General features: G+C 53.0%; 1 protein-coding gene across 1 annotated transcript in view; it reads left to right on the forward strand.

The window, feature by feature from the left end:
• The window catches only part of GLDN (gliomedin), a 66,496-nt gene extending 45,433 nt beyond the window's left edge, over positions 1–21,063 (forward strand). The window contains exons 5-10 of the mRNA XM_075531913.1: positions 6,972–7,109; positions 9,702–9,830; positions 13,881–13,964; positions 14,086–14,211; positions 14,950–15,100; positions 20,460–21,063. Coding sequence (XP_075388028.1) covers positions 6,972–7,109; positions 9,702–9,830; positions 13,881–13,964; positions 14,086–14,211; positions 14,950–15,100; positions 20,460–20,937 — 1,106 coding nt within the window. The 3' untranslated portion in view covers positions 20,938–21,063. The remainder of the gene's footprint in view (positions 1–6,971; positions 7,110–9,701; positions 9,831–13,880; positions 13,965–14,085; positions 14,212–14,949; positions 15,101–20,459) is intronic.
• The last annotated feature ends 1,974 nt before the right edge of the window (positions 21,064–23,037 follow it).

Below are 23,037 nucleotides of genomic sequence, written 5' to 3' on the forward strand. Positions count from 1 at the left end.
AGAAGCTACGGAGCACAGATCCTACCCTGATATGCATGGGGACCATGTGTTAGGCCGGTTTGACTAGAGACACAAATCCAGTGACATTCACATATGTATAAGAAAGAGCTTTGTATCAAGAAGTAATTAATTATATCTATCAAGAAACCATCCCAGCCCAGTTCAACTCAAGTCCATCAGTCCAATACTAGTCCTCTTCAGACTCTCGGAACCACATGCAATGAATGATACAGAATTCAGGAAGATCGGTGCGTGCAAAGTCTCCTGGATCTGAGGTCGGTGGAAACAGGACAGGGCTCTGATAGCTCTCAGGGTGTCCAGCAAGCAGGAAGGTGAAGGGAGGAGGCCACACACCCAAGGAGACAGCATCGGGCTGTTACCTGATTGACAGGTCTGGCTCCACCCCTAGCCAGGAGTGTCTAGTTGACATAAAATCTTCTGACCCCCACAGGTCCCCATCAGTTGGGGTCTATTCTCTGGCAGCTGCTTTACCATAAGGGCACCTTGCCAGCACGAGGGCTGCGGCCCGGGATTTTCTACCAGCTCGGGCCTTGTGGAGCAGAGCTGGTACATAGGGTGCACCTGCTAGGTACCAGATGCTGGTTCAGACGTTGAAATGAAAAGGCAGACGTGCGTAAATCCTTACCTTTACAAGACGTTCATTCCGTTTAAGAGATAGACAATAGACCTGAGAAACAAAGAGACTCACGTGGCCTACTTCAAGGTGATACATGCTTAGGAGAAACATAGAGGGTGAGGAGGGAGGGAGGAAGGAAGGGACGGGGCATCTGGAGTGGGGGTGTAAGTTTGGAATACACTGGCAGCTTGGTGCTAGAATGCTCACCGTCAGTGTGAATGCCCTCCATCCAAATCCCTGCCAGTGCACCTCCTGCTCAGCCACCACCCAGGGGAGGCTGCCGTGTGGCTGCGATGTGGCGGGATGGGCTTCCAGACTAAGATGGACTAGTCAATGTCCTCCTGAAAACCAGGCACCGGAAACCCTGGAGGATCAGAGCCATCAGCTCAGTGGCTAGACGCTGGGGCATGGGGCAGGGGGCAGGGCCAGCAAGCGTTTCCATCTGCTCTGCAGGGAGGTTGCCATCAGTCCAGGGACTGGCTTACCTGCAGCTGAAACGACTTCAGATCGAGAGGCCAAATGGCTCTCAGTACGCCGGGGCTTTGAGCCAACAGAGAGATTCGTGGGTCTCCTGACATCTGGGGGAGGCGTTGGAGGAGCAGCAAGGAGGCCAGGGCAGCCCGGACGGAGAGGCTGAGAAGCCGGTGTGGTGGAGTCCGCGAGCACCTTGACAGAGCCCCCGCTTTTACTCAGGATGCGGTGGGGTCTTAAGCACCTTTGGAGAGCCTCCGTCTGGGCTGTGCTGGGAAGGGTCTGCCGGAGGGGAGACAGGGTGGACAACAGGTCAGGTGGACACGCAGGGTCTGAGTTTGGGTCTGGAATGAAGGTGGACCCAAATCTTCCGTTTCCCTGCCGCCCCATGGGAATTCAGAAGATGCGCCCCACCTGGCAGCAATCCCCCAGGGAGGGAGGCCTCCAGGGTCAGCAACCGTCCACCAAGACACCTCCACTGGCTAGAGCCCAACTCAGCGAGGGCCCCAGCAGCTTGCTTGCCAGCTGCTTGCCACTGCCCTGGCTCAAAAGAGATGGAGGCCTAAGGACAGTGTTATTCGGAACATTTCTCTGCCCCGGACAGCTCAGGCTCCAGCCTTGACTAGCCTATTCCCAGTCCCTGGTCACCTGCCAAGGGCCAGCGAGACTAGGTTGCCCCTCCCTCCCCTCTTCTTGAACCAGCCTGGCTTCCGGAATAGCTCAGCCCTCAGTACACTGACAGGGAGTCTGATCTGGGGACGGAGCCCACACCCAGGTGCAGGAGGGACTCCAAGGCTAGCCTGGAGGGGTGAGTAGGATCGTGCCATCCTCAGACCACTGGTCTCTTCCCCACTCCACCCTGCTGTGTGCTGTACACACACACACACACACACACACACACACACACACACACACACACACACAGCCTCGTTTGTCCCTTCTGCCTGATGCCAATCTGACTTCAAGCTGGCCACCACCTTGGTTTCCATGGCCAGCTGCTTTGGACTGGCTGCCCACAGCCTGCACCCAGTCAGCCTGCTCTGACTGGGAGGTTGGGCACAGTTCCTCACCTGCTGGGCCTGCTGAATTCCTTGGCCTGGTTTCTCCTAGTGGGGGTCGACTGTGGTGTACCAAGTACCCATCTCTTTGCCCCCTGCCTACTGTGGCTGGACCCAGCCCAGATGGTCTTGGCATATGCTGGCCCTACTTGGGCATCCTCAGCAGAAGAGTACACTATCAAGGATGTGCAAGGGCTCTGTAGCCACCTGGACCAGCTTCTGGACAGGAAGGATACCAGCAACACTTCACCCCTCTCCCAATCCTTGCCGTCTGCTCTTTCTGAGCCAGTCGGGTTCTCACCCAAGGGCCTGTCTTCAGGGAGACGTGGCGGTGTCTCTGCCCTCTGAAGGAACCACCACGCCCGCTGAGGCCACAGGAGGACCAGAGCAGGCCCATGTAGGGAACAGGGGAGCTCCCAGGGAAAAGGATGCAACTCAGGGGCATCCATTTCTAAGGCTCTGAGTACCTACACCTTGCTTTGTATCTCTTACTTTATTCTCTGTTTGTGTTGCCCGCAATGCCATCAGGGGGAGTTCTTCACCAAGTACTTAATGCACTAGCTGACCAATGGTTGACTGAGGGCTTGCTTTTGTCTGGGTACCAGATATGCAAAGGTGAGCCTGTGTAGACATGGCCCCTGCCTTCAGGGACCAGAGTCCAGAGGGGGAGGGAAATATGAATATATGTGTTTTTAAATCCCAAACTGGGATATACTCACGTAAAGACTGGCCCTTCAAACACCGCCCCCCCCCCACTGCCCGCAATCAGTAATCCAAGACAACAGTGAGGCATGTCTATGTCCTAAGGGGAGAGAGCATGTTTGGAGCAAGGGATGGGGCCCTGACGTGACGACAGAGAGGGGTCAGACGGGAAGGATGGGAGCTAGGGAGGGTGTGGTCCTGCAGGCACACATAGGCTCACAGGGGCTGGAGGCGTGGGGGGGGGGGGAGGAGGAAGGGGACTTGAAAGTGACAGGAATAAAGAGGAGCCCAGGGTGAGTGGTGAGGTGGACACAGCAGCTGGGGAATGAATGTCACTGAAGGCTGCGGCCAAGCCCGGCCAGAGATTTCAGATCAGCGGCCTCACCTGATGGTCAGCGCCGCCCAGGGAGGGACCTGAGAATGTGTGCGGTCGTGGGCCTCTCTGGGCAGGGTCAGGCCTGCCAAGATGGGCTGTTATTGAAGCTGAGAACTCAAGGGTCGTCCTTAGTGGTTTGTAGGCAGGGAGTGGGGCAGGGGGCAGGGAGTGCCCTCCAGAAAACGGGGACAAGGAATGCTATTGCCAACACAAGGACCCTGTTCCGCAGGGATGGCCGCCCAGTGAGCCACGCCTTCCTAGAGGAAGGAACCTGGCGTTTCTGCTTCTCAAATTCGCAAGCTCACCGGGTTCTCCAGATCAGGTCTGGAGAGGACGCAACAGTCGTCTCCCACAGCCTGCGCCCAGCGAAGGAGTTCAGTGAGACGCTGGTCAACAATCAAATGATTGATCGATTGATCGATCGATCAGCAATAGCTTGTGACTGCCAGCGAACTCGTGGAGTGTGACGGGAGGCAGGACCTGGATCCAGGTGGCTTTGACTCCTGGGTCCCCGCTCTAGCCCCACTCATGCAGAACAAACGCACGAAAGGTCTTTGCTCAAGAGGATGTGGCCCAAGTGGTAAGAAGGGGGTGACTGGAGGAGCCCCAGGGTGGGAACCGTTAGTAGGAGAAGACTACAGAGCTCTAACGCCTTCCTAGGGGAGCCCCTATGTTGAGTCGTGCTGGCCAGGCTAGAAGGAATCCTGTCTTTCCGACCGGACTATGGGGCATTTGAGAGACGCTCAGCTCAGCTCAGGCAGATGTCAGATATCAGTGTGTCGGGCAGAACGAGCCTGGGGAGCACCTGGCTCGGTCCTTGACGACTCTCCGAGGCCTCCGGCAAGCCTTTCCTCCATTGGGTCTGGGTCTCCTGGTCTGTAGACTTGGGTGGGGGGTTGTGCATGTTTTTTCCTGCTCGCCAATGCACTCCTGTGTTGGTGTTTGTTGCCTTTGAGTTGGTGCCACCGCACGGTGACCTTGTGCCTAACCGTACATTTCCAAATGTTCCTTCGCCAGGAAGCCCGCTTGGGCCCCATTAAGAGTTAACACTGCATCTCTCAAAATATTTCCTTCCATAAGAGCAGGAATAAATGCCCTCCCCCTTATGCAGGAATAAATGCCCCCCCCTTGTGGCTGGGCTTCTTTCGACACCCTCTGTCCCCACGTTCCCCACACCAGTGTTAAGTGACAGATGGATTCGCCCAAAATAAAACATCCGCCCTCACCCCCCGCCATGAAGATGACGGGGCTGACCCCAGCCCCAGAGATATCCGCAGGACCTCCAGCTCAATGCTGGCAACACTTTGTTTGGAGTGGGCGTCACCAAGGAGGAAAAATAGCAGAGGCTCCTTCCTGGCACACGAGCGAGCGAGGCAAGCAGAATCCGGCCTTTCCTCTCCACCCGGGAAGGCAGCAAGGAGTCCCAGGAAAAACCCGCCGGTGGGGGGGTGGGGTGGTGTCCCGCTCCCAGTGCAGTCATTGTCCACAGCTCACAACCTGGGCACTGTGGAAGGTGACACCACCCAGGGGGCCTCTGATGATGGGGAGATAGGAGGGCAGAGATAGACTCTGTACGCAGACAGAAAGCTCCTGCCCTTCCTGAACGGAAGCTTGAAAACGGCAGCCCACTGCCCCTGCTCAAAGTCAACCCCCCCCCCACCCCCGACCACCCATCCCCGACAGCAAAAGCCTTAGAAACCGTTCTCTGTAAATCCCAGGCCCGGCGAGCGCTGCACTGTAGGGTGGACACGTCCCTGCTGCACACGTGGCCTTCTTAAGAGCGGGAACCTGAGGCTTGCCAAGAAGGAGATGAAAGGAAGGGAGCATTGGATGGTGGCACTGAGAGGCTCTGGACGACCAGGCTCAATCCCTTAAAGGACAATGTGCAGATCTCATTTCCCAGAGCGCGGTGGACTGAGTCCTTCGAAACCCAGGAGGAGGTATCAGTTGCACTTGGTGCCTTGTGCTGGCTGGACTCTGTGGCGACCTTCTTGTCTCTTTGTCTCGGTCAGATGAATGTGCCAACGTGTCTATTTAAAATACTGCCAGAAGAACGTGTGCCCGGGTACAGGTCCCCCCACCTGAGGGCCTTTCCCAAGCGAGTGAACCACTGTCAAGCAAGATGTCCTGGTGCCCTGTGGGTAGGGATGACCCAGCGTGCTGGGTCTCAGTGCTGCCAGGAGAGGTGTGACTGCCCCCTCCACGTTGGTGAGCCTCAGCAGGGCCATATGCTCACAGCGGAGGGCTCCCCCCGCCCCCCACACCCCTCCTCAGTTTCACATCCTGAACCACTGCATTCTCCAGGTCCTCGGCTAAGGCACAGCACCCGCCTGAAATGACCTCTGGCAAAGGCAGGGGAGCAAGGCCTTCAGGCTCGCACCTAGAGCTGTCTTCCAGCGTTTTCAACAAGATGCCGGGGTGTCCCCGCAAGGTAGCCTGCCATCTAGCAAGCGGCACCTGTGTTCATGACATTCACATGCCCTGATCGGCACTTGGGTTTCTTCCGTGCACTTGCATCGACCTGGGCCTGGCCTCTGTAGGGATCCTGGAGTCTAGGAGAGCGGAAACCATTCTGGAGAGTGGCCCCTCCCTGTGCATAAATGGCAGGCATTGGGAGCGCCTGCTTTATGGGTTGGGGGCGCCCGCCTTTGCTGGGAGTGTGGAACATTCAAGTTCAGTCTGTGGTGTGTTGTAATGCAGTGGCGACCTCCCCATCTATGAGAGTCCACCAAGAGCCAACCACATGAACTAGGAAGGCTCTGGGGACGGAGTGTAAGCCGATTCTCTGGTGCGTCCCCGTTTGGAAGTCCGCGCTTCTCTATTGTCTTTGAGTATCCTATAGGAAGGCCTAGCAGGAAGTTGGAGAATGGGAGGGGGAGGTTCAAGTTTATTTTTCACTCTAAAAGGAATATCATCACAGTACCATAAGGATGAGAACAGAAGAATGGGGATTGGTCAGTGTGTTAGAGAAACAAAATCAGGACACTTACAATGACATAGATATAGATATGGATAGATATATACAGCCCAAAGGAATATACTGGCTAGTTAGTCCACACAGCAGTACAGAGGGCTCAGGTCAGCTCACTTCCGTGGAACAGTTAATTTACTGGAAGTCCTTCAACTCATAAGGGCTGCTGGGTCCAAGGTCAAGGAAGCAGACAGCTGAGTCTTCCCTATGGCAATGCAGGCAGGCAGTCAGCCACAGGCAGCAAACAGCAGGACGGTCACCATCAATCAGCAGCTCAGGGGCTTAGGGAAGCAGGCTGGGATGGGATATCGAACTCATGCAATCCAAGACAACAGGATTCGACAGCCTAAAGCTCAAGCGATGTATACAACAGCAGCGTGGCAAAGCAGGTCTAGAAGGAACCTCAAGCTCTAGCAACATGATCCATGGGTTGGCTGTCCCACAGGTAGTGTAGCTCACAAGTTGAGGCAGAGAAGTCGCAAAAAGTAGCTGCACACTGGTCAGATCACCAGAGAGCCAAAGAGAGGGAGGTGAGGGGCGGGGCTGCCTGGGTCATTTATCTTTTTTTCCCTCCAATCAAACTATGACCTTATTAATACCACATGTTCCTATTGGCCAGGTTGGCACAATACACTGCCTATCACAACAGCACAAATGTCTGGTTCTCAAAGCTGCTTTCTCTGGAAAGTCCGCAGTGCAGTGTTCTTTTTCTCCCCCATTTCTCTCACCACAGAATGACACACTATTTATTCTCAGGGCTACCTGGAGCCACAGGAAACCCAGGGGAAAAGGGAGACCCTGGTGAGCTGGGCGTGGCCGGAAACCAGGGCCCACCGGGGCAGAAGGGTGAGAAGGGAGACAAAGGGGACGTGTCCAACGACGTGCTGCTGACAGGTAAGGGGAAAGTAGGCCCAGACACCTGGCTGGTGTTCAATCCCAGGGGTCATGGGTCTTCTCTCCTTGTTTGGCCCCCTGCAGGTAGCAAATGGTGGCATCTAGAGCAAAGTGTGCGTGCTATGTCAACCTGGGATGACCAAAGCTGGGCTCCAAGCAGAACTCACTTGGATCATTTGGGTCCAAGTCATGAGCTCCGAGGCTGTCGTGGGTTATGCATTGAACTGTTACCCACGGATTCGGTGGTTCGAGCCCACCAGCTACTCCACAGGAGAAAGAGGAGGCTGTCTACTCCTAGAGAGATCGGAAGTCTCAAAAACCCCAGAGGCAGTTAAACAGGGATCCCTGGTGGCATAGGGGCTCGGGGTTGGGCTACTAATTTCAAAGTCAGCAGTTTGAAACCCCCAGCCACTCTGAAGGAGAAAGACTGGGCTTTCTACTTCTGTAGAGTTACAGTACTAGAAACTCACAGGGTCAGCTCTACCCTACCCCATGGGGTTGCTGCTATGTGTCAGCATAGACTCAATGGCAGTGAGTTTGGTTTGGGTTTATATGTTCAAGCCTGTGGGGAGGGAAAGGAGCCCTCCTGGCAAAGAGAATTAGGTGTTGGCTGCTAACCACAGGGTCTGCAGTTCAAACACCAGCCACAGCTGGGGTGAAAGATGAGGCTGTCTGCTCCTATGAAAATCTAGTCTTGAAAACCCTAAGAGTTGAAATCGATTCAACGGGGTTGTGTGTGTGTGTGTGTGTGTGTGTTTTCGTTCGCTGGGGAAGCTGAAGCACTCAGCTGCTAATCAAAATATCAGTTCAAACAAACCAGGAACATCACAGGAGAATTCAAAAACCAAACTCATTGCCATTGAATCTGTGCTACTCAATGAGTCCGCTGTGGGTTTCTGAGACTGTGACTGCTTACGGGAGTAGGAAGCCCAGTCTTGCCCTCTGGAGCTGCTGGCTACTTCAAACTGCCAACCATGCAGGTCACACCCCAACACGTAACCTCTACACCAGTGGTTTTCAACCTTCCTAATACTGTGACCCTTTCATAGAGTTCCTCATGCTGTGGTGACCCCCCCCCAACCATAAAATTATTTTAATTGCTACTTCATCACTGTCATTTTGCTACCGTTATGAATCGGGCGACCCCTGAGAAAGGGTCGTTCGACCCCCCAAGGGGTCGTGACCCACAGGTTGAGAACCTAAACGACCAGGGCTGCCATAAAAGATTTGCTGTATTGGAAACCCTAAGGAATTGCTCGACTCGGTGCTATGGGGTGGAAAGAAGTTCAAATTAACTCCACGGGAGTGGGGTTTTTTTGGTGGCTGGTTTTAGGGGGAGAAAGGGCAGCTAGAGTCAATCAGAAGCGAGGGTGAGAGCTCACCTGGGATGGGGGAGGAGAGACGAAAGCACAGTACTTAGCAGACCGTTTATGTCATAAAAGAATAGCTATCCTATTAATACATTCAAAAAGCATGATTGAATGCAGAGAACACCTTTTATTAGCCAGAGGACCGTGCTAGTAGTGGGGAATATGGAAATGAATAAGATCTGATTGTCGGTCCTGGAGACATTAGAACGATAGATGTTCTGAATAATGACCCTGAACAGCTCGCCCACCAATTATCCCTCCCTCTGCTTCGCACTCACTGGGCACCTACAATTTGCCAGGCATTGTGTTGATGAGAACGACGAGCTGAGCTCTGTGCTTCTGTGAAGAGGTACAGTCTGGGAAGCACCGCCGAGGGTCGCTAGGAGTTGGACGTGACCCCACGGCAGCGGGGCTGGTGTTGAGACCAAAGGAGCGAGGGAGCGTGAAATCCTGTTTGCTGCAAAGTGCTTCAGAAATGAGGCGGTGAGGAGGGGGATGGGATCACTAGGCCAAAGAGCTCAAATGTAGAATGTCTTCTGATAGCATAATATTCAGCAGCATCCTTTGAATGCAAGACCGTGGGATGCTCAGGGACATGGAAACCTGCACACTCAGAACCCCACACTCCCCACGAGGCCCCCAAAGGAGGAGCCAGAGCCCATCACCGTCCCGAGGGGAGCCCCCAGTTCAAGAGAGCAGCGCAGACCGGAGCGTGCCCCTGTGCAGAAAGAGGGGGAGGCCCGGGCCCTTGATCCATGTATCTCGACTTGCCCACCCTAGAGACTGAAGGAGCTGATGTGGTCTTGGTGGAAATGACAGTGTGGCTCTATAGGACATGGGAGAACTGCCCTTTGAGTTTCTGGGAGTGTAACTCGTGACCTCGTCTTTCTCCCATGGGGCGGCTGCCGGCCTTGCAGGATCATCCCAGTGTCTCAACTGGGTAGACCAGTGTCTCAACTCTGTGTAGACCAGTGTTCCTCCACCTTCCTGATGCCACCACCCTTTCATACAGCTCCTCAAGTTGTGGTGACCGCACCCCAAAACCATAACGTTATTTTCGTTGCTACTTTATCACTGTCATGGACTCCCAAAGAGGTGAGAGCGGCTGGTGTAGACCAAAGCCCTGGGCGGGCTGGGAATGCTCCTGGTGCCGCCTTTTCTCCCCTGGAAACCCAATCTCTGTTTATGGCTCTGCAATCAATCTCTCTCTTTCTCCATCCAGGTGCCAAAGGTGACCAAGGCCCGCCCGGCCCGCCTGGACCCCAGGGCCCTCCGGGTCCTCCAGGACCACCTGGCAGCAGACGGTCGAAAGGCCAGCGGCAGCCAAACATGTTTAACGGCCAGTGCACAGGTCACTACTCCTGACCCAGAGAACTCGCCTCTTCCCCGTGGCCCCAAACTCCCCAAGTTCTGTAACCGCCACTGTGGTGTGAGCACCACGGAGGGGACACATCTTCAAGCACTTCGTTCACACTTGGGCCTCAAAGTGAATTAGCATCTCCGAAAGGAAAATGTGCTGGGGGGCCGGCCGGCCTGGGTTCGGAGCTAGCTCTGCCACGTGCTGATCGGTGACCGTGGGCCATGAACTGAACACCTCTGGATGCCAGTTTCTCTGTCAGCTGGGGGCATCATGATGTCAGCGCGGGCAGGGCAAGAGGACTTGCTTGGCACTCAGCGGGTGGCTGGGAGGGTGGTGGGAGTGAAAGGTGATTGGAAGCCCAGAAGCAAGGGGGGTCTGGAGTGGCACACGTGGTTACCTGCAGGGCTACTAACCAAAAGGTTGGTGGGTCGATCCCACCGAGGGGCAACTTGGCGGACAGGCCTTGCAATCTGCAGCCAAAAGGTTACTGCCTTGAAAAGTGTATGGAGCAGCCAAAAGGTTACTGCCTTGAAAAGTGTATGGAGCAGCACGACTCTGCCCACCCGAGGCCACTGTGGGTCAGTCGATTTGACAGCCATTCTGTTGTGGGCTGCTAGCTGCAAGTTCAGCGGCTCAAACCCACCAGCCACTCCGAGAGAGAAAGATGAGGCTGTCTCGGAAACCCTTGTCAGCAGTGCTACCCGGTGCTGTAGGGTCACTGAGAGTCAGAATTCACTTGATGACAGTGGGTTCCATTTGAGAGCAACAGTACCGTGAATGGCAATACGTGTTGGGTGAGACACTAGAGCATCTTCCCAAAAGGATGGACTGAGGAGCCTTTCGCCGTTAGCCTGGAGTACCGCCTGATGCCTCGCCTCACTGGCAAACATAGAACAGGCTCCCCTGGCTGGCACTTCTCGCTCAGGAATTTCTCTTTTGTGTTAATCATTTTATTGGGGGCTCTTACAGCTTTTCTAACATTCCATACGTCCACTGTGTCAAGCACATTTGTCCATGTGCTGCCATCATCATTTTCGAAACACTTTCTATTTGAGCCCTTAGTACAGCTTCTCTTTTTCCCTCCTTCCCCCTCCCACCCATGACTCCTTGATAAATTACAAATTATTATTGTTTCTATATCTTACACTGACCTCTGTCTCCATGCACCCACATTTCTGTTGTTTATCCTGCTGGGGGGGGGGGTTGTGGGGAATTGTGCATTGATCATTGCAATCGGCTCCCCCTTCTTCCCCTCCATTTCCCACTTCCCCTTCTCCTCTTGATATCGCTACTCCCATTTCTGTTCCTGAGGGGTTTATCTGACCTGGATTCTGCATGTTGTGAGCTCTATCTGTACCAGTGTACATGCTCAGGTTTAGCCAGAAGTGGGAGGTGAGGAAGCCTCCGAGAACCATAGAAATGTTGTCTGTTTCATCAGTGCTATACTGTGCCCTGGCTGACTCATCCCTTCCTTGTGACTCTTCTGTGAGGGGATGTCCCATTGTCTGCAGATGGGTTTGGGGTCTCTGCTCTGACCCCCCTCATCCTCAACAATATGTCTTTTGGTTTGTATGTTTTGGGTCTTCTGATGTCTGTTACCTGATTCCACGGACACCTCATGATCACGCAGGCTGGTGTGCTTCTTCCATGTGGGCTTGTTGCTTCTGAACTAGATGGCCATTTGCTTGACTTCAAGCCTTTAAGACCCCAGATGCTATATCTTTTGATAGCCGGGCACCATCAGCTTTCTTCACTACATTTGCTCTCAGGAATTTCTCCTACACCTTCCTAAAAAGTAGGTAGTTCTGTTTGGTTCTCTGTTCTTTCCAGAAGGCAGGCAGTAAGGGGTCCTGCATTTGTTTGTGGGCCGATGGGTGCTTTCAAAGATGCCACCCCTCCATTCCCCAATAAACGGAGCCTGATTATAATTCTGTCCAGCAGTCCATACAAAGTAGAATCACACCCATCTGCTCCCCCGGCAGTCCAGCACCGACCGCCCCTCCATTAGCATCAGCCCCATGTTCTGCTGCCCTTACAGAGAGGGGGCAGGGTCACTCCCTGGAGAGAGGAGGGCTTCTGACCCCAGCTTCTGAGTGAGTTCTAATTTGCCTAAGACTGTCAGCCAGTGACCACCGGTGTCTGCAGAAGCACTCCGTGCTACTTAGCACATCTACTAAGAGGCTGTGTTCGCAGAGGTTGGGGACCCCAAGTAGTAAGAACTGCATTAACTGAGAGTCCATTAGCCTCCATTCTGCCTCACTTGCCAGGCTTCCTGCAGCTAAGCTGGGCGGCTCCCCTGTTTCTTTAACCCCCTCCTCCCTGTCCCCACAGAGTCTGGAGAGTCCAGCGGGAAGTAGTGAGAGCCTCGTGGGTAGCCCTAGTGGTTACGCACTGGGCTGAGTGGTCAGCAGTTCGAGACCTCCAGCCCCTCTGCAGTGGGGAAAGCCGGGGCTTTCTACTCCTGGGAACACTTACCGTGTTGGCAGTCCACAGGGTGGTCACTACAGGTCAGCATGGATTTGATAGCAGGGAGTTTCCTACTGTGGTTTTCATGAGAATAAGAGCTGGAGGTGTTCCAGGCCTGTCTCTTGTGCGAAGCCCCACAGGGTCTAAGAAGCAAGGGGTCTGCAGAAACTCCAGCTGAAACCCAGAGCGAGGAGACCCCAAACTGCCCTGGGCCATTCTCTTCAGGGAAGCAGGATTCATATAGCTAACAAGAAGCTGGGAGACCATGTGCGGTTCTGCCCACTGCTTTTAGTGCTGGTGGGGGGCGGGAAGACAAAAAACCCTTCCACAGATTCTGGGAGTTTCTGCAGTCAGATACTGAGGCGGCCCTCAGTGTCTGATACCCACAAACCAGACCAGCTGCTGCCATCTAGTTAAAGCTGACTCATAGCCGCCCCCTGTGGGTCCCGGGAGAAGAAAGCCCAGTCTTTCTCCCCAGGAGCTGCTGGTGGTTTCGGACTGTCGACCTTGCGGATCCCAGCCCAATGTGTACTTACTGCATCGCCAGGGCTCCCCTGGTAATCCCTCGGTGATGTGTACTCCTCAGAATCTGTCTAGGGGAGGGGGGCCGTGCCCAGACATCCAGAGTCCCCCATTCTGCTCCATTCCGCCCGCCCATCCCGGTCAACTCATTGCCACAGACAGCTCCCCTCCCAGCCTCCCCTCCGGGCCCCTCTTCACCCAAAGCCAAGCTTTGCCCAGTCGCAGCGCAGGACAGGAGGGGCAGCCTCCAACCAACCTCAGATCAGGCAGCACCCCCAAGGACCTGTGCTGTCCCTCGGAGGCCTCCAAGCAGAGGCCAGGGAAATGGCGGGGAGGAGACTCAAAGTCTCCAAGCCCTGCCCCCCATGGCTCCTTCTCCCTGGGAGGCTGCGTTGCTTCGCTGGGCCCCCACTCACCAAGCCCCTGCAGTGAGGGCCACTTCAGTTCTGAACCAGCTCCCTACGCCCTGCAGCAGCTTCCCTGGGAGTGAGACAAAAGGCCATCATCTGTCACAGTGGTGGCACCTGCCCAGGGAGCCCTCTCTCCCCCAAGACTGTGGAGCGCCAACGGGGGCATATGCACGTTTCCCTGTGGGGCCACATGATCCTACAAAGCCAGGTCTCAGCAAGCTGCGGGGAACCCACTGGGAGCACAGGTGTTGGTGTGGGTTTTAAAGCAGGCAACCAGGCTACCTGGCGGGCCTAACAGGAGGGGCACTAAGGAACGAGATCTGGAGTGAGGGGAGGGGAACAAAAATGACGAAATATGCCACGAAGTCGATTCCAGCTCCTGGTGACCCTCTAGGACAGGTTAGAACTGCCCCCTACGGGTTTCTGAGACCAGAACTCTTCCTGAGATTAGCAAACCTCATCTTTCTCCCTCGGACCAGGCGGTGGATTTGAACGGCTGACCTTTGGGATTGCAGCCCAGCAGGTCACCACGCTGCCAGCCGCCAGGGCTGCTGTGAGGTAAGGGGAAGGATCAGTTCGTTCCAAGGCGACCTGTCCCTCCCCATGCCCGCGACATCTGCTCGGCTCATTGCTGTCGTTACAGGTGAGACGTGTGCTGTGCCCAACGACGACACCTCCGTGGGGAAAGCCAACGACAAAGCCCATGACCCCCAGTCCCCACCAGCAGGTACCGACACAAAGCACTCAGTTTGAACCCCAGCCCTGAGTTGCCTTCAATGCCCACCCCATCCCCACCCCCACCCCCACCCCCACTCCCAGGTAAGTGACTCTCCTTTCTCTTTGGGCAGAGTCGGTGATCGCGTCCATTGGAAACGCGACGCAAGTGTTTAAAGTGAAGGAGACGTTCGGGACGTGGATGAGGGACTCCGCCAACAAGAGCGACGAGCGGATCTGGGTGATCAAACACTTTTCAGGTACTGCCGCCTGGCCGGTGGCGCTGCTCGGTGGTGCTTGTCATCGGCCGCCTACCTGGTGCAGGTTTATTCTCTTCAGGGGCGTCCAACGTCCCTGCTGACTTATCTCAGATTTGTTCTTTATTTTTCGAAAGCACGGACATCCGCCCTTTCTTGGTTGGACACTGTGGGGAGAGGCCTTGTAGTTGAGATATCAGGGAGACTGCCGGGACAGGCCTCCCACCCCACCCTCCTCCAGGGCAGTTTTTCCAGTTCGGCAAACGCATTGCAGCATGGCTACAGGTCTTAGGAATTCCAAGCCAAAATGTGGAAGAAATACGTGTCCAGAACCCCGTTCTTTGGGCATGGCCTACCTCAGGCTGCCCCTCCCTCTGGGAGTGAGCTGGCGACCCTTCTCAGAGGTGGAGGCCCTGGGGCGGAAAGGGAAGACCATTTTGTAGTTGCATGGCACCGGGCATGCCCCTTGTCCTGCTACCAGGACGGACTGTGGTCACTGTCAGAGAGAGAGTGGGGGAGCGGCCCTGCAGGGCATCTCTGACGAGAACTGGACTTCGAATTGGAAGTCAGACCCTTCACCCTGGCTAGGGCATCTCGCTCTGACCTGTGCTCCTTTTAAGTTCTCCCCCTGCCTCGTCCTCATCAGCCAGAGAGAGAGAGAGAGAGAGAGAGAGAGAGAGAGAGAGAGAGAGAAAGAGAGAGAGAGAAGCTAACAGCCCTTTGCTGGTTTCCCTCCTACAGGCATCTTGGTGAAGGAATTCAAAGATTGGCCCGCACTTTTGAATAACAGTTACCGGTCCATTCAACTCCCGCATTATTTCCAAGGCTGTGGACACGCCGTTTACAATAACTCGCTCTACTACCACAAAGCAGGCTACAACACCATCGTGAGGTAAGCCGCTCGGGATCGACCACAGCCTGCTCCTCTGAGCCCCACAGGCCCGCTGAGCGACTCAGAGGTCGGGCTGTGTCTTTCTCAGCTCGACTCCCCTGTGGCACCACACACAGGTCCATCAGGGTTGGTTGGCAGAAGGAGTCCCTAGATAAAGTGAGTGAACCCCATATCCTGGACCTGCTAGGGCTGGCATGGATTGCTAGCGGTGGGCATCAGGGCAAGGTCAAAGGCAGGGATACATCGGGCATGGTAAAAGGCGGCATCTTTCTCATCCTCTGGGAAAGGAAGCTGCCAACCCCCGTTGCTCCCCAAGATCAGTTTTGGTCTGAACATCTTTGCGTATGTAGAATTCCGTACCACAACTGGGGTCATGGAAGACCGGGGATTGTAACCCAATCGCCAGACATTTCTCCTTTCTAAGGGATGGAGTCCCCACTGGTCCCCCACTCCTCCACCTTCGACCTTCTCAAGAAGGGAGGGGTTCGCCTTGGTAGGCTGTGCCCAGGGCAACAACAGAGCTGCCCGGCTCTCCAGAAGAAGAATCGGTTTTGTTTTTATCATTCAAAAGGAAATCAAGCTTGGGACCTTAGAAGCAGAAGCTATTCATCTTCAGCAAATCAGAAGTTGGTGCTTGCAGGGGAGAAGGTGGGGGGGGGGGGCAGGGAGAATCAAGACAGCAATGAGCTAAGAGATTGGAGAAGACTTCTGTTTCCACCTCTTCCATCTAATCTCTCTACGGCCTTGGACCAGGGCCATCCCCTCCCGGGACCTCCTTGCCCTCAACTAAACAGTAAGATTGGCCAGCACCTCTGAGCCCCTCCAGCACTGCCCCTCTCTGAAATCAAAACAGGACCGAGTGACCTTGAGGGAGGACTGGGTCCCTTGTCTCCTTCCTCACCCTACCTCTGCCCTCCGTGTGGCTCAGCGGTAACTTTCTCTCGGGCATCTGACTGCAGGCATCTGACTCGGGCATCTGACTAGGGTAGGGACAAGTGTCCTAGTGTGTGTGATGGGTGACGCCATCAGCTACATTGGGTAGGCACGGGGGTCAGCGGTGGCTGGCAGCGATCGCGCCTTGGCCTCTCTTCCCAGCTCCTCCATCCTCTCTCCATCTCCCCCACCCCGCAACATCACTTGGGCAGAATCCCCATCCACCTCCTACGCTTGTTCAAGAGTTGGCCTTCTAGGATGAATGAGCCCCAGCAGCAGGGTCAGCTACCCTAGGGAAGGGTGTCATCTCGTGAAGCTAGGTTTGTGTAACACACTGGTTAGAAAGCAGCACTGAGCTCCTGCTGAATGGCAGGCCAGAGGCTGGGAGGGGCGGGGGAGGCAGATCAGCCTTGGACCCTCCAGAGAAAGACAAGTGTAGTCAGGAAGAACAGCGAGGGGCCAGGGCTAGACGAGGGCCAGATGGTTGTATTGAATTCTTGGCATTCAGAGAACCCAGGAGAGCTGAGAAGGACAGGCAGGGCCTTCCCAAGGCCCCACTCTGACTTTATTTCTTAGCAAATATACTGCAAGTCTCTTGCTTGGCTTTGGGCTGGTTATGTTCAAAGGCATTAACAGGCCCACGTTTCACATTCCTTCTGCTGCTCAAGGGCTCCCTCTGGCGTCTCGCCTTTTCTTAGCCTTTCGAAACCCAAACGAAACTCACTGCCATTAAAGCCATTCCCACTCCAGCGCCCCCTACAGGACAGAGTAGAACTGACCTTCTGGATTTCCAAGACTGGAAATCTTTACGGGAGGGGGAAAAAACAGCACTCCTATTTCTTCCTCGGAGCAGCGGATGGTTTCCAACTGCCCAACGAGTAATCCACCACCAGGGCTCCTATGTCTTAGTCTAGTGTCCCAGCATTTTCATGTCCAGGCACTTCTTGAATCCCAATTTGGAGTTTTGTCACCAGGCAGCCTCCAGAGTCTAAGAGCGTGAGATCTTGTTCCAGAGCTTAACAGATGCCGCGACTTCCCTGGCAGGAAAACTAACCTCACAGAATACGCGTCACTTGGTTAGTGGCATTAGATGGCTACTTGGTTGGATAGTCGCTTGGTTAGATGGCATACACTAGGCTACACAGTAGGCTACTGACCATGAGGTCAGCAGTTCAAACCCACCAGCTGCTCTGTAGGAGAAAGATGAGGCTTTCTACTCCCATAGAGATGTACAGGCTCTGAAATCCTCAGGGGCAGCCCTACCCTGTTCTCTAGGGTGGCTATGAATGGACAGGGGCCCGGTGGCACTGAGTCTGGCTTTGGGGACTCTCATTAAACATGCAGAATCCCAGGCCCCGCCCCAGCCCCACGAAATCAGAATCTGCCCTCTCACAAGATCTCCAGGCGGTTCCTGTGCTTATTAGTTTGAGAAACCACCGCTCTAGCCAAACCCCTGTGCCCTGGATAATGATTCTTGCGCAGCTTGAAAAGCTGTCTTCTCTCCATAGTCACCTTTCATAGAAATAAAGATAGGAAAAAGAAGTATATTAACCGCCCGATTGACTTTTCAGTGAAGGAGCCCTGGTGGTATAGTGGGTTATGAAGGGGGGCTTCCAACGTCAAGGTTGGTGGTTCAAACCCACCCGCCACTCCTCCAAGCTTCCTTTTGATATTACTTCCCTCTGACCTGAAGAGGTTTCCTTCGCATTCCGTATAGTGCGGCTCTACTAGTAACATTTCTCAGCTTCTATTTATCTGCAAACTATTTTTATCTCACCTTCTTTCCTAAAGAATGTTCTCTAACACCGGCCAGTGCGATCACAAGGTGCCCAAGGGACCAGGTATAAAGGCATCATGCAAAAAAAAAAGATATAAGTGTGTGTATGTATGTGTATATATGTGTATATGTATATATGTATGTGTATATATGTATATATATATATCATATTAAATGAAGAGGGAAGTGCAGAGTGGAGACCCAAGGCCCAAGTGTCGACCAATGGAGATCCCCTCATAGAGGGGTTTAGGAGAGGAGATGGGTTAATTAGGGTGTGAGGTAGTATCGATGAACACAGCTTTCCCCCAGATCCTGGATGCTTCCTCCCCCCAACTACCATGATCCGAATTCTACCTTGCAGGGCTGGATAGGACAGAGGCTGTACACTGGTGCATATGAGGGTTGGAGGTACAGGGAATCCAGGGTGGATGATACCTCCAGGACCAAGGGTGTGAGGGACGATGCTGGGAGAGTGGAGGGTGAATGGGTTGGAAAGGGGGAACTGATTACAAGGATCCACATGTGACCTCTTCCCTGGGAGAGGGACAGCAGAGAAGGGGGGAAGGGAGACTCCGGATAGGGCAAGATATGACAAAATAACGATGTATAAATTACCAAGGGCATATGGGGGAGGGGGGAGGGGGGAGGGAGGGGGGAAAAAAAGAGGACCTGATGCAAGGGGCTTGAGTGGAGAGCAAATGCCTTGAGAATGATTGGGGCAGGGAATGTATGGATGTGCTTTATACAATTGATGTATGTATATGTATGGATTGTGGTAAGAGTTGTATGAGTCCCTAATAAAATGTAAAAGAAGAAAAGAGAAAAAAATGATCAGGGCAAGGACTGTGCGGATGTGCTTTATACAATTGATGTATGTATATGTATGAACTGTGAAAAGAATTGTATAAGCCCCAATAAATTGTTAAAATAAAAAAAAGAGAATGTTCTCTAAAAGAATATTCTTTTCTAAGGAATATAGAAGTCTGGATCATCGGGCTTTTTCCCCTTCCACACATGGAGACAGTGCCCCTCACCCCCTGGCCTGGCTGCTGCCCTCCATGTCACCCGGCTTCTTATTCTGACCACTTTCAAGACCTTTTCCCCATCTCTTTTTGTTTTCTCTGTGTGTATCCTGCTTGGAGTTTGTTGAGCTTCTCCTCTCTGTTGTTGATATTTTCCATGAAGTCGTATTTGGGAAATGAGGGCTCACTATGTCACTAAATATTATTTTATCTTTCAGCCTCTTTCTCTTTTTCGTCCAGGACTCAGAGTTCACATAAATTGAGCTCTTTGATAATGTCTCTGTTTCTACCACGCATCTTCAAGATTTTTTACCCTTCTTTGTAGTCTCCAACATACCATGAAACCCGTCCGGTTCATTTAAAGTTTTCCAGCTCATGTACCTTCCGGCTTGAGAATTTATATTTGGTTCTCTTTGTTATCATTTGCACTATTTCGCTGATACTGTGTCAATCCCTTCCTTTAAACCGTGGAGTATGTGTGGAATTGTTTTAAAATCCTTGTTGGACAATGTCAGGGGGTGCCATCTCTGAGCGTATTTGTGATGGTCTCCTTTCTGCTTCCTCCCATGTCTAGTGAGTTCATGCTATGAACTGGCTTGGTGTTACCACCCATTTGACAGTTTGCATTTTGTTGTCTTCTTTATTTAAAGAGGCCGTCTTTTTAACCTGTGTGAGGGCAGGTCTAGGGTAGCCTACTCCTAAAGGATGGTCTAGTCTCAACTGCACGCAAGGGTGTTCGATGAGGCCCACGTACTCCTCACTGGGGAGAACTCCCCCATCTCTGACCGCTGGGCAACACTGGGACCTCTTTGCAGCGCCAGCTCCCCGGCAGTTTTTCCCACCAGGCACTTCAGAGAGTCTCACTGTACATGGCACGTCTTCTCCATGTAGCTACCTTTAGTCCAATCCTCTGCCCCACAATTGCAGCCGCCTCAGTAGCTCCAAATACAGCCTGAGTTTCTTCGGTAGCGCTGAAGTTCTATAGTGGATCTATCCAGGTTCCAGGGCAATGGTTTACAAACGCTGTCCCTGCATAGTGTCTGTGACGCTCATTTTACGTTACTCTTTTCTCCCGTGGATCACAGTTGACCAATACGTGAAAACACCGCATACAGCTGGTCTACGTTTATTGTTTCTTCCTGGCAGTTTGTCACTCATTCCTAGCTTATGGCTGAAATACGAGTAGCTCTCTATGTTCTGAAGGGACTCGGGCCCTGTCCCCAGGGTCAGACAGAGAGAGAGGCTGCCTTGGAGTTGCTCGCTGCCCATGCTAAACTCGCCACGCAGATGTCTGATTTCTTGCCTTTCAGCCTTTTCTCGCGATGGCACTAGGTCTCCCGAATCAAGTATGCTTCCTCAGACATTCAATCCTCTCCTGCCAATGACAGCTGAATCATTTCAGCAAGTTCTCGCCTGTGGAAACATCCAACCAAGAATATCGTTTCAGGCACCTGCACGACCTCCCAAGTAGCGAATGCATTTTTTTTTTTAGAAGAAAAGTTCACTTGAAGGAGTCAAAGAGGGGTTTTGTTTGTTTGTTTCCACAATGACCTGTTGTCTGTGCCAGTAGTTAGGTGGAGGAATCTAATGATTTACTTTTGCCTCTGATCTACAATTTACTTTTCAGGTTTGAATTTGGCAACGAGGTATCTGAAACGCTGAAGATCGAAAACGCTTTGTATTTCGATAGAAAGTACCTCTTTGCAAATTCCAAGACGTACTTCAACCTAGCCGTGGATGAACAGGGCCTTTGGATCATCTATGCTTCCAGTGTGGACGGCTCGAGCATCCTCGTAGCGCAGCTGGACGCAAGGACATTCTCCGTGGTGCAGCACATCAACACCACGTACCCCAAGTCCAAGGCCGGCAATGCCTTCGTTGCCCGAGGGATCCTCTACGTCACCGACACCAAAGACATGAGCATAACCTTTGCCTTTGATTTGCTGGGCGGAAAGCAGATCAATGCAAACTTCGCTTTCAGGGCATCCCAGTCGGTTCTCGCCATGCTCTCGTACAATCTGAGAGACCAGCGTCTATATTCCTGGGAAGACGGCCACCTAATGCTTTATCCTGTGCAGTTTCTGTTGGCCACACTCAACCAATGAGGTGACGCTGTTCCCCTTCACGCATTTCAGGTGTTCTCGGAGACCACATCTAGCCCAGCAGCAGGTGTGTCTTTCAGACAAGCCTGACCCTCAGACTATAATCTGACCCTGTGAGTGTGTCCATGTGTCCCCTTGAAATTCAGATGAGTGGGATGAGCAATGGACTGGGAGCTGAAATGGCTCATTCTGCCACAGACCAGCCGGGCAAGTCACTTCTTCCTCTGTGGGCCTCAGTTTCCCATTTGGTAACCCACGGGACCTGGCTTCGGGAATTCGCGCAACGTTCATGCACGGTTTCATTTCGGTTTTATTGTCTAACCACCTGGAAGTTTACCCTTACGGGGATAAAGACGTCGCGTCCCGTTGGTGCCAAAGGTGACTTCAACGAACTCCGCAGGAATGGTTGCCGTGGGTCCCCGGGGAAGCCGCACGGAGTCTTCATGGTTGCTAAGATACTCTTCATCCATACTCTAGTACTGTTCTCCGCACATGCCCCACAGCTCCTGACCTCAGCTCCTAGATCAGCAAAAACCGGGCACCACTGTCTGCTCTGGGTTCTTCATGACACCGAATCAGGGCCTTGTAGGCACCCTGTTTCTGACCCTGCTGATCTGCGGCTGTGGGTCACAAGCAGTGAATGGCCCCGGTCACCCTGGCGGTTTCTAGCGCAGCCCTGGGTCCCAGGGCTAAGCAGCCTGTGCATTAACCTAGCACTTTGCATCTTAAGAGCAGCCCCAGTGGTGGCTGTTATCCGTCCACGGTGGGACCTTCGGCCAAAGCCAGCCCGCTTCCTACTTTTAATAAAGATCCTTTGGTTTGGGTGTTTTGTGGCGGGGCGGGGACACAGTTATTTGGGGTGTGTGCTTTAGTCTATGATGACATGTGCACCAGGACAAGGTTGAGTAGTCGCAACAGATGATAAGGTCCACACACCCGAGCATTTAAAAAAAATCCTAAAATAATTACTTGGTTGGCTCTATTCGGAACACGCTTTCCAACCCTTGATCTGGATCCAAGAGGGGTCCGATTCTTCAATGGGCTTGTCTATCAGGGCCTATTGATTGGCTTTCTCCTCCCCACTGCCACCCCCAGATGAAAACATATCATCTTCTATGGGTTCAGTGTTGGGTGGCGGGAAAGGATGAGACAAAAGCAGTAAATGAGCTATCCTTTCCCTGACACCATCTGAAAGGATGTGATGGCCTTTTGATGCCCCAAGGGACTTCAATTTCACTTGTTCTTTACCTGCCCCGAGATACATTCATCTCCTACCAGCTTAGCTCTCGGATCTCCTGGCGCTGAAATCCAGACAGGACCACCAGGAGCAGAGAGCTGGGTAAGACTGGGGCTGGGGGAAGGGGGGTTGGGGAGTGGCAGGGCCGTGATACTGGGTCCCTGCAGTCAGGAAGGATGTGGAGGGGACGCTTACAGATTTGTCAGCCAATTTGCTCTCACTGGATGCACGCGTGCTGGGGACGAGCTTCCAGAAACTTGCCCGCCGGGCCCAGAGCTAGTATCAGCACCGAGTCTTGGTTTTATGTCTGCTTAACAGAGACGTGTTGAAACTTAGGGGATGTAGAGATTAAAAGATTTAAGTCTCCTACCCCCAACCTGAAAAGACACTGGCAGCTCATAACAAGAAAAGCTAGTCAAGTGACATGTCTTGAAGCACTCTCAAAATCACAGACAGTTGGTTGCCTCTCCAACTTTTTAATTGGATGAGTTGTGTCATGCTACCATAGCTTTTGAAATATGTATTCTTCCCAGAGCCGTGAAATGTAATAAAATAGGGGCTCCATGCTCCAAATCCATGTGTCTAATGAATGTTCTGGTTCTTTTTAAGTAATGCAATAGATGTGTTGCTGTTTCAGGACCCAGGAGACCTGGGTTTATACTTAATTTCACAGTCATCGTAATAGTAGGTAGCAGTACAATAAATACAATCTAAGTGTATATCGTCAATAACCAAAAAAGGGTTATTGAATTAGCATATATTTCTCTTAGAGCAGTGGTTCTCAACCTGTGGGTCACGATCCCTTTGGGAATCAAATGAGCCTTTCACAGGGGTCGCCCGATCCACAGCAGTAGCAAAGTGACAGT

This window comes from Tenrec ecaudatus, chromosome 14 (genome assembly GCF_050624435.1).
Source record: "Tenrec ecaudatus isolate mTenEca1 chromosome 14, mTenEca1.hap1, whole genome shotgun sequence".
Lineage (NCBI taxonomy): Eukaryota > Metazoa > Chordata > Mammalia > Afrosoricida > Tenrecidae > Tenrec > Tenrec ecaudatus.